Raw genomic sequence first — 11,459 nt, forward strand, 5'->3', positions numbered from 1 at the left:
TAGAGTCCCATACGGGGATCGAACCTGCAACCTTGGCGTTATCAGCACCACACTCTAACCTATGCAGCCAAGAACATAGGAAGCTGCCCAACCTTTAGTCAGACCCTTGGTCCATCTAGTTCAGCCCTGTTTCAAGAAACAGGCAATAGCTCTCCAGGGTTTCAGGCAGAGAAACTCTCCCAGCCCTCCCTGGATTGAACTGGGAACCTTCTGCATGCAAGGCAGGTGTCCCACAGCCCATCCCATTTTTCCTGTAGAGATAGAGTCACCAGGTAAATTACTGCAGGTGGCCGCTAGGTTTTCAAGGCTCGGTAGATCGATGCACACAAATATTCACAAAGCAGGTCGGTGCAATCATTTCAACGGCCAATAATTCTCTCAATGGTTTGTTCAGAAGACGGACATGCGGCCTCCTAGGATTGTATTTTGCAATGGGGTCACTTTATGCCTTCTCCCTTTGCTCCTATAACAAAACACCTTTCGGTGAATCATAGAGTTGGAAGAGACCACAAGGGCCATCCAGTCCAACCCCCTGCCAAGCAGGAAACACCATCAAAGCATTCCTGAAAGATGTCTGTCAAAGCCTCTGCTTAAAGACCTCCAAAGAAGGAGACTCCACCACACTCCTTGGTAGCAAATTCCACTGCCAAACAGTGTCAGGAAGTTCTTCCTAATGTTTAGGTGGAATCTTCTTTCTTGTAGTTTGAATCCATTGCCCCATGTCTGCTTCTCTGGAGCAGCAGAAAACAACCTTTCACCCTCCTCTATATGACATCCTTTTATATATTTGAACATGGCTATCATATCACCCCTTAACCTTCTCTTCTCCAGGCTAAACATACCCAGCTCCCTAAGCCGTTCCTCATAAGGCATCGTTTCCAGGCCTTTGACCGTTTTGGTTGCCCTCCTCTGGACACGTTCCAGCTTGTCAGTATCCTTCTTGAACTGTGGTGCCCAGAACTGGACACAGTATTCCAGGTGAGGTCTGACCAGAGTGGAATACAGTGGTACTATTACTTCCCTTGATCTAGATGCTATAATCCTATTGATGCAGCCCAGAATTGCATTGGCTTTTTTAGCTGCTGCATCAAACTGTTGACTCATGTCAAGTTTATGGTCTACCAAGACTCCTAGATCCTTTTCACAAGTACTGCTCTCAAGCCAGGTGTCACCCATCCTGTATTTGTGCCTTTCATTTTTTTTTTGCCCAAGTGTAGTACTTTGCATTTCTCCCTGTTAAAATTCATCTTGTTTTAAAAACAAATGAACTGAGGGGATTCTCCTAACGCAGGAGGTCGTCTTGAGATTAAATTCCTGTCCAGTAATTTTTTAAAAAAACTGTGAGAATGATGATGTTGGACTACAATTCCCATCATCCCCAGCCAGTTTCGCCGAAGGACATGATGGGAGTTGTAGTCCAACAACATTTGAGGACCTAAGATTGAAGAACGCTGCTCTAGAGCAGGGAGTAGCAATGTGTTCCCCTCCAGAGGTTGTTAAGTTAGAACTACCATCCTTTTTTTTACTTTGAGCCGTGCTAGCCAAGGCTGATGGAAGATGAAATCCAGCCTCTGGAGGGGCCCACATTGGCTACCCCATTCTATAGATTTGACCAGGCCACTGGTAGGGTTGCCACATGTCCTCTATTTCCAGGACACGTCCTCTTTTTCATGATGAGAGTTATCATGGAGATCCAGAGTTAAAAGTAGAAGTTGGCAAATGCATCCTCTTTTTTTGCTCTTCAGAATATGGCAACTCTAGATCCCGTACCGTATGTGAGTTTCAGGAGTCCATTCAACTTCCAGAACCGTTCGAAAACTAAGGTGTGACTTCCAATTGGCTGCAGGAGCTTCCTGCAGTCAATCGGAAGCCGTGGAAGTCACGCCGGACATTCAGCTTCTGGAAATTGTTTGAAAACCAGAACACTCACTCCCAGTTTTCGATCGTTTGGAAGCCGAAACGTACGAGTTCCAAGGCATTCGGCAACCAAGGTACGAGTATATCATGAAAAATTAGACAACTGAATTCAAAATTTAATCCCTCCTTCAGCAAGCACACACACACACACACACACACACACACACAGTAAAAGTGCCTAGGATTTCCTTGCGGTGTGTGTTTTCTGATGTGCAATAAGGTTTGAGCGCAGCCTGAAGCTTTTCCCACATTCCGAACATTTGTACGGTTTTTCTCCCGTGTGGATTCTCAGGTGTCCCGTAAGGAGTGTGCTGACACCAAAGGTTTTCCCGCATTCGGGGCATTTGTATGGCTTCTCTCCCGTGTGGACTCGCTGGTGCCTGCTGAGCTGTTGGCTCACGGTGAAGCTTTTCCCGCACTCCAGACATTTGTACGGCTTTTCCCCCGTGTGGACTCTCCGGTGAGTAATAATCTGCGAACTGTTGCAAAAGCGCTTGCCGCAGTCCGGACACTGGTACGGTTTCTCCCCCGTGTGCGATATTTCGTGCCGGATCAGGTCTGAGCTCACGCTGAAGCTTTTCCCGCAGTCCGAGCACTTGAACGGCCGGTCTCCCGTGTGGATTCTCTGGTGGTTTTTAAGGTGCGAGCTTTGGCGGAATGCCTGCCCGCACTCTGCGCATTTGTACGGCTTCTCCCCCGAGTGAGTCCTCTTGTGCTTTATGAGCTGCGAGCTCACGCTGAAGCTTTTCCCGCATTGCTGGCACTCGTACGGCTTCTCCCCGTTGTGGGTCCTTTCGTGGGCTATCAAGTTCGACTTCAACGTGAAGGATTTCCCGCAGTCAGGACACTCGTACGGCTTCTCCCCGGTGTGGATTCTCTGGTGTGCGATCAGGCCGGTGCTGCGGCTGAAGCTCTTCCCACAGACGCCGCAAGTCCTTTGCTTCTTGCCTTTGGGAGGGATCTGCTGGTTTGTGGGCTCAGCAAAATCCCTAGGGGTTCTCTCAGGGTCATTCACACGGTCTTCCGGGTGGCTTCCCATCCTTGTCTCTGAATAAGGCAGGAAAGCTGTTTTGTTATCCTGACATTGCAAATGAGGGTCTTCTTGGGTTGGCCTTTCCTGCTGTGGATTACCCTCCTGCTGATTCAGCCAGCTGTCACCTAAAGGAGAGGAAAGCAACAATAATCTAGATGAACGGTTTGCGGTGAATTTGTAGGGAGTGGTTTAATGTTGGTTTAGTATAGCTTGATACTACGAGCTTGCTTTGAATTGTTTTACGTTGCAAGGTAAAGGTAAAGGGACCCCTGACCATTAGGTCCAGTCGTGTCTGACTCAGGTTGTGACGCTCATCTTGCCTTACTGGCCAAGGGAGCTGGCGTACAACTTCCGGATCATGTGACCAGCATGACAAAGCCGCTTCTGGCGAACCAGAGCAGTGCACAGAAATGCCCTTTACCTTCCCGCCGGAGCGGTACTTATTTATCTACTTGCACTTTGACGTGCTTTCGAACTGCTAGGTGGGCAGGATCTGGGACCGAGCAACAGGAGCTCACCCCGTTGCGGGGATTCAAACCGCCGACCTTCTGATCAGCAAGCCCTAGGCTCTGTGGCTTAACCCACAGCGCCACCTGCATTGTAGCTGACATTATAATTGTTGCATATAAACTCAGTTCTTAGTTAAGTGGCAAATGTAAGCTGCGTTGGTCCATAAGAGGGGTGGGAGCAACCAAAATCCATAGCGGGGGTTGAGGAAATACTTTTATCACAAGGGTGGGGTAAGTTTTGCAGTCCGGGGGCCACATTTCTTTAAGGGCTTCCTTCTGGGTCCTACAATTCCCAGTTCCCTGTGACAAGGGGTTGATCGGTGAACCACTCTGGGAATTGCACAAGATTTCTCCCCATCTTCCTCTCTGCTGAGTTCTACAAAGGGCAAAACTGAGACCACATTCACACCATAGTTTTAATGTAAAAAAGGTAGAGGACCCATGGATGGTTAAGTCCAGTCAAAGGCAACTGTGGGGTTGTGGCACTCATCTCGCTTTCAGGCCAAGGGAGTTGCCGTTTGTCCACAGACAGCTTTCCAGGTCATGTGGCCAGCAGGACTAAACCGCTCCTGGCACAACGGGACACCAGAGCGCACAGAAATGCCGTTTACCTTCCCTCCGCAGTGGTATCTATTTATCTACTTGCACTGGCATGCTTTTGAACTGCTAGGTTGGCAGGAGCTGGGACAGAGCAATGGGAGCTCACTCTGTCTCGGGGATTCGAACCACCGACTTTCTATCAGCAAGCCCAAGAGGCTCAGTGGTTTAGACCACAGTGCCCCCCCATAGCACTTTAAGCAGCCATGGCTTCCTCCAAAGAATTCTGGGAGCCGGAGTTTGTTGTGGTTGTGCTGAGTGTTTCTAGGGGAGCCCTATTCCCCTCCCAGAGCTACAGTTCCCAGAGTTCCCTGTGAGGAGGGATTGATAGTTATACCACTCTGGGAACTGTAGCTCTGGGAGGGAAATGAATGCTTCCTAGCAACTGTCAGTACCCTTAACAAACCACAACTCCCAGAATTCTTTGCGGGAGGAGCCGTGGCAGTTTAAAGAGGTATCATAGCGCTTAAAATGTATGGTCAGAATGCGGCCTAGCTCCTTCCAAGCACTGACTGCAATAGGATAAATCTCAAGGCAAATCTTAAAAAATTAGGACAGCCTTTACCAAAGGTGTCATGGGCTTTGAAGATGCTCAAACTCAGGACGCAAGGGAGAAACGTGCTAAGAGGAAGGCACGCTTGGCAAATCCACACCCTGATCAACTCCCGCCCGGAAACCAATGTCCCCACTGTGGAAGGACGTGTGGATCCAGAATTGGCCTTCACAGTCACTTACGGACTCACTGTTAAGACCGTGTTCATGGAAGACAATCTGATTCGGCTACGAGTGATCGCCAAAGAAGAATAGGACATTTCTTTTAAGCCCCAGTTCAGTTTTCGGGCCTGACCCTGCAGCCTCTGGAGAAAGCGTTTGTAGGTTTGTGCGCCCACAGACATCAGATGGGCTTCTCCTGTTCTAGGGACTGAACAGGGAAGATCAGAGCTGAGGTTTAAGCACCCGGGGCAGGAAGAAGCCTGCACTCCAGGCAACCAAGGACTTCTGCCTTACCCAAAGAGGACCCACCTCTGCCACCCTCTTCTTTGTCTTCCACATGCGGCACATTCTCTCTGGCCTCTGAAGGAGCTGTGGGATTCGTAGGCACTACCTGAAACAACCAGGAGGACACAATCTGTAAGCAGATAAAAACATTAGCAATAACACTTGTAATGCAGCAAGTATTATGGAAACAATGGAGTAATATTAAATATGGACTATTGAAAAATATGCAGTAGAAAAGGTTAACAATAGGACCCATGGAGGGGAAGGTGAAAGTCCAGAGATTCGAAGGAATCTTTAACTGTGGATGTGTATAGTTGGACGGTTATATCTTTATACTTGCAAAATCAAATAAAAATTATTTCAAAAGAGGAAAGAAATGCCCTCACCTCTTTGGGTTTCTCACCCGCTTGCTGCCTCCTCAGGAAACCTTCGGCCAGGGCCACCGCCTGGGTGCAGGTCTCCGGCTTGCCTTCCCTGACCCAGCTCTGCATCTCCGAGGGCAGGACAGCCAAGAACTGCTCCAGGATCAGCAGCTCCAGGATCTGCTCCTTGGTGTGCCTCTCTGGCTTCAGCCACCGGTGGCAGAGGTACCAGAGCTGGCTGCACACTTGCCGCGGCCCCCCGACCTCCTGGTAGCGGAACCGTCGGAAGTTCAGCCGCTGCATCTCCAGGGCGACGGTGTCCCTTTCCCAGGGCTCCTCCTTTGCTCCCCCAGAATCCAAACCCATGTGGGCCTCTTCGGATGCTCTGCTGAGGCCTGTCGGAAGGCTGTTTGCACTGTCTCCTTCAGGGCTGCCACTGCTGCAGTGCGTTCTTTCCACGGAGAGCGGACAAGGCTTGGGATCGTCCCGTGGGGCAAGTTCTGGCAAGCGTGGGCCGCCCCATCCCATGTTTGGCGACTGCCTGGCTGTTGGGAATGGCTCCACAACCTCCCGCTGGACTCTTCCAGGCCCCTTACGCAATTTGGGTTCTGCTCTGCCCTGCCTCTTTGCTCGTGTTCCCGGACCTGTGCCCCGATTCGGCAGAGCTTGAATTTCACTCCGGTCCATCTCTTGTTCCGCCGCTCGCACAGAATGCGACAGCTCCGCCTCGCTCCACCTCAGCTCCTAAACCATGTCATCAGTCGCCTGCTTCTGTTTGGTTCAGCCACTCAATCTGGTGCGAGGCAAGAAGCTCCATTGGCAACCCCCCTGTCCTGAATCCAACGACAAACCTCGCAGAGACAAAAGACGGAAGATTATTCCTGAAGAATTTTTTTTAAAGACCTGTGTTACATTAGGAACATAGAAAGTCAGGCCATCAGTTTAAATACCTCAGTGCTGTTTGCACTGACTGGCAGTAGTTCTCTAGGATTTTTTTCCCCTTTTCTCCCAAATTTATTTTATTTTATTTTACATATTAAGAATTACAATCATACCACAACACCTTCCAAAAGTACAAGATTCCCATGAATCCCTGAACATCCCACCTCCCCCCTGTGGGTCTCATGGTTAAACCTTTTCTCCTGAATCTTTAATAATAATCCAAATTTTTATCTCTCTATTGCTTCCATAGTTCTCGTTACATTACAAGTGTTATTGCAATCCTGCTAACGATTTTAACCGTTTACAGTGGTTTCCAAGGCAAATTATAAATTTCCTCCATTCCTTATTAAATTTTTCATCTTCCTGATTTCTGATCTTTCCAGTCATTTTAGCCATTTTGACATAGCCCATCAACTTGATCTGCTATTTCATCTCTGGGCTAGCAATAGTATTTCTCTCTCAGTCCTGTCTGGAGATGCCAGGAACTGAAGCTGAGACCTTCTGTATGCCAAGCAGATGTTCCGGCACTGAGCTGAAAAAGCCTAGCAGGTTCATGCAATTGCATTATAAGCACATATCCCTCAACGGCAGATAAAAGCAGTTCTATTCCGCCACGAAAAGCAATTCATATTTGTGTTGCTCAGTCTGCTTATGGTTTTGCTTTAAGCTGCAGAGTTGGTTTCTGGTGACTCAATTAGTGAATTGTACCTTTCTTGCTATGTGGGTTTTATCTTGTATATCACAGGTGCGAGACGCGTGGAAGGGGATGCGAGATGTAAGATGATGCTTTGTGCATTATCTGCCTAGCAAATTTTTGTCCCTGCTGGGAAAAAAGGGAAAGGTTAACAGCTCAGCAGAACACACGATTTGCATGCAGAAGGCCCCCAGGTACAACCATCAGCATTTCCAGGTAGGACTAGAAAGGACTCTTGTCTGAAACTCTGGAGAGCTGCTACCAGTCAGTGTGGACAATACTGAGCTAGGGAAACCAATGGTCTGACTTGGTACAGTGGTGCCCCGCTAGACGAATGCCTCGCTAGACGAAAAACTCGCTAAACGAAAGGAATTCGCTAGCGGAAGGCTGCCCCGCAAGACAAAAAAGTCAATGGGGCTGCCTTGCAAGATGATTTTTTTTTTCTTTCGCGAAAACCGCTATTTTGTATTGGTGATTCGCAAGACGAAAAAATCGCTGTACGAAGACACTCGCAGAATGAATTATAAAAAAGTTTTATTATGTTATATATATGTTGGAAGCTGCCTAGAGTGGCTGAGGCTGGGCAATCCAGTCAGATGGGTGGGGTATAAAAATAATAATAATAATAATAATAATAATAATAATAATAATACTGCGCTCGGGTGCTACTAGCCCAGAGATGGAAAGAAGACAAAGTCCCTACAAGAGAGGAACGGCAAGCAAAGCTGACTGGAAAACTCAGGAACCAAGAGCACAAAAACTTTAAAAAAAGAACGGGGGGGGGGCATTGTAATTTATTTAGGAGACCATTGCAAGCAGATGAAAACACGAGCAGGATTTTAATCTCACTTGCAATGTAACAAATACCATGATAATATGGATTGATATAAAATATAAATTATGAAATAATATGCAATTGTAAATGTTGACAATAGGACCCGTGAAGGGGGTGGGGGAGGAAATCTCGAGATTCAGCGTAATCTCTATATATGGATATGCATTCGGATTGTTATAATTTTATATCTGTAAAATCAAATAAAAATGATTTCGAAATATATATAATAACGATGATGATGACGATGAGGTTCCTGTATGTGTCAGTATAGAGAGACATGGGCTGCAGTGGATAGAGAACCTGCTCTGCATCCACAAGGTCCCAGCATCAATCCCCAAGCAGGGCTCCTCCTGAAACCCCAGGGGGCTGCTGCCTGCCTGAGCAGACAATACGGGGCTAGATGGACCATCAGTCTGACTCCGTAGCGCTTCCAAACCACGTGAATGAGTTTTCCTTGCCAATTCCTCTTGCCTCCTGGCTCGCCTCCCTCGTTGCCCCAAAACACAGCTTTGCACTCACCTCTCTGACCTTCTGCAGAAAGAAGCCACGGCTTTTGCAGCAGAGTTTATCCCCGGCAGGAAAAGGAAGGGACAGCATTGGCTGGCTGCTCCCTGGGCCTCTCTGCAAAACACAGCTCTATCCGTTTAACCCATTGGGGGCTGTGGGGCAGCTTCCCAACAGAGAGGTGGCATGCATTGCAAGCAAACAGGCTGGAACAGCAGTCTTATTATGGGTCCATCTAATATTGTCTACACTGACCGGCACTGAAGAGAAACAGCACAAGTGCTCCCACTGTGGGAAAAGCTTCAGCCAGAGGACCAGTTCGGCGAGTCACCTGCGAATCCATAACAGAGAGATAAAAGATCTCGAAGTAGCTGTCTTATTGCAAAGGAATTTCAGAAATAGACTGGAAAGAGAAGTTGCCGAATTGCAACTCATCACCAAACTTAAAACCATGGAGATACCTGTTCTGAATAGAGACATCGGGTTCTTATCTCATTATACATGACAAAGCTATTTTTAGCCATCTCACCCCTTGCTTTTCCCTGCAAGACCAATTGCAGTCGTTAACAGTCGTCAACAGGTCTTCCATACCTATCAGCCAATCACCCATTCCCACCACCCTTCTGAGTAATACCCCTCCTCACTCTCTCACTATATATAAGGGTCTGGTGACTTCTGTTTCAGTGAATCTGAAGAAGTGTGCATGCACACAAAAGCTCATACCAAGAACAAACTTAGTTGGTCTTTAAGGTGCTACTGGAAGGAATTATTATTATTATTATTATTATTATTATTATTATTTCGACTGTAGCAGACCAACATGGCTACCTACCTGCCAATGCACCCAGTGCGGGAAAGGCTTCCGGTGGCAACTCCATTTGAAGAGGCACCAGAAGATCCACACAGGAGAGAAGCCCGGACTGTAGGAAAAGCTTTCCCCGGAGAGATACGTTACTCAATCACTGGAGGACCCACACAGGGGAGAAGCCATACGAGTGCCCCGATTGTAGGAGAAACTTCTTGTTAAGTTGTGGGTGGACACAGCAGACGACACAGTGATTTCCAAACAGCTCTTGTTTATTCTCAGGCTGGAACAGAAGTGAGCTGAAGGCCTCAGCAGCCTGCTTATATAGAACTCAGCTACAAAACAACAGTAACAACTTTCCGCAGTTAACCAATCCCTGAACGTCACTTTACAATCCTTTTGCATATGCGGACCAGAGTGAAAACTGCAGCAGAATGAACTATATACACACACCCCTAGTGGCCTAGGGTGAGAACTTCAATACATAACACTTCTCCTTGTGGGATACAATGATCAAGCACCAGAGAACCCACACAGGGGAGAAGCCTTATGAATGTCCCGAGTGTGGGAAAAGTTTCCATCATCCTTATAGGTCAATTGACCACCAGAAGATTCACATGGGAGAGAAGCCTCACGAATGCCCTGAGGCGAGATACACTGATCAAACACCAAAGAACCCACACAGAGGAGAAACCTTATGAACGCTCCGAGTGTGGGAAAAGCTTCATTCAGAAGAAGGCATTCATCAGACATCAGATAATTCATTTAGGGAATACGTCCAGCTAATGTTCCACAGAAAAAAAGAGGGAGAATGTAACTTACGGTACATCCTGATAACCCACACCTTAACTACTGGTATGTCACAAGACAGGCGGATGAGAACAGAGCAAAAATAGGCTGAAATAAATAAACTGATTCAGCAGGAAGTTTAAAGTAATAATTGATTAAAAATAGAGATTGGAACAATATTTTCAGTTATCACAAAAAAGATTTTTAAAAAGGAGAAACAGTTGGCGTCATAGGTATTAATCTAGATATAGATGATCTGATTAGAAAAATAATGTGCACCCTGGGGGTTGGTGAATAGCTATTCTTTGTTTTAAAGAAGCAAGACTCCACCCCAAATTCATTCGTTAAGTCCCAAATGTTCTAGGCTCCATTATGAAACATCTTGGCTTGATGGTTCAGAACGAAGGCCAGGGACACATCACAAGGGCAGCCACAGACCCACACTGACAACAACAGCTCCCAATGACTCACACTGTATTTTACAGATGTGGAAGTGTGAACTCCACAAATGGGAGGAATATGACTGCACTCTTTTCGCATATTTGGCAAAGAAAATAAGGAGATCCTTGCTGGATCAGGCCAAAGGTCCGTTTCATCCCAGATGGTAGAAGATTCTGGACTGACAAAAGAAAATAAAACTCTGGAACTCCTTCACAAAAGAGGCCGGGAAGGCCACCAATTTGGCTGGCTTTGGAAGACTAGACACATTCTGGGATGGCTACATGGGGCCTCCACTGTTGGAGGCAGCAGGTGCCTTCGAGTTCCAGTTATTGGGAATTGGCGGGGGGGGGGAGAGAGAGAGAGAGTAGGGGTGTTGCTCTCATGTCCTCTTGGGGGCTTCCCATGGGGCATCTGATCAGCCACTGGGAGAAGGGGAATCTGGACTAGATGGGCCTCTGGATCTGCATTGCCTTGTCTTGAAGACCATTTAAGATAAGAGGATGCCGTTTTCTGTTCAACTCTTAGGATGCCATATTGGTTTTGTGATTGTAACATGACTGGTCTGTATCATTAAGCTGCATGTTCCTCTCTGGGGCTCTAAATGGGGTCTTGTTCTGAGTGTGATTTTGGATGTGAATATATGGACTTGTTGGACTCCTTATTAATTCCTTTTCACCTAACATAGGAATTAGCTGGGATTTCAGAAAGTTAAACGAATACTATAAAGAAGGTCATGAGCCTTACTTAAAAAATGCAGAAGAGCTGAAGCTCAGGGGAACAGCGTCTGCTTGGCATGGAAAAGCTACCAGGTTCAGTCCCTTGCACCTCCCATTTCGGACTGGGAAAGATGCCTGTCTGAATTCCAGGAGAGCCACAGCCACTCAGTGTAGACACTGCAGAGCAAGATGTCCCTGCATCCAAAGCAGCTCGATTACACACACACACACACACACCCCAGTGCATGGCACCTCCAAAATTTATTTTCTGATCCTTCAGTTCAGGGAGGCTGGAGCTGAGAGATGTTGTGCTGTG

The 11,459-nt window shown here is 47.3% G+C and overlaps 1 protein-coding gene across 1 annotated transcript; it reads right to left on the minus strand.

The window, feature by feature from the left end:
* Window positions 1-2,081: 2,081 nt before the first annotated feature.
* Window positions 2,082-8,422, minus strand: LOC117042698 (zinc finger protein 397-like). The gene is made up of 4 exons (XM_033142301.1): window positions 8,408-8,422; window positions 5,442-6,268; window positions 5,065-5,185; window positions 2,082-3,075 (listed from the first exon to the last, which is right to left on the minus strand). Exons 2-4 carry the CDS (start codon window positions 6,102-6,104, stop codon window positions 2,096-2,098), a joined length of 1,764 nt encoding a protein of 587 aa, XP_032998192.1. The 5' UTR covers window positions 6,105-6,268; window positions 8,408-8,422; the 3' UTR covers window positions 2,082-2,095.
* Between the last annotated feature and the right edge of the window lie 3,037 nt (window positions 8,423-11,459).

Source organism: Lacerta agilis, chromosome 2, assembly GCF_009819535.1.
Source record: "Lacerta agilis isolate rLacAgi1 chromosome 2, rLacAgi1.pri, whole genome shotgun sequence".
Taxonomy (NCBI): Eukaryota; Metazoa; Chordata; class Lepidosauria; order Squamata; family Lacertidae; genus Lacerta; species Lacerta agilis.

Excerpts from the sequence above, each read along its gene's own strand:
- LOC117042698 (XM_033142301.1), bottom strand. The coding sequence starts at position 6,104 with ATGGACCGGAGTGAAATTCAAGCTCTGCCGAATCGGGGCACAGGTCCG. Across the intron at positions 5,186-5,441 it reads CGGGTGAGAAACCCAAAGAG|ATTGTGTCCTCCTGGTTGTT; the intron begins GTGAGGGCATTT and ends ATCTGCTTACAG. Across the intron at positions 3,076-5,064 it reads CAGAGGTGGGTCCTCTTTGG|GTGACAGCTGGCTGAATCAG; the intron begins GTAAGGCAGAAG and ends CCTCTCCTTTAG.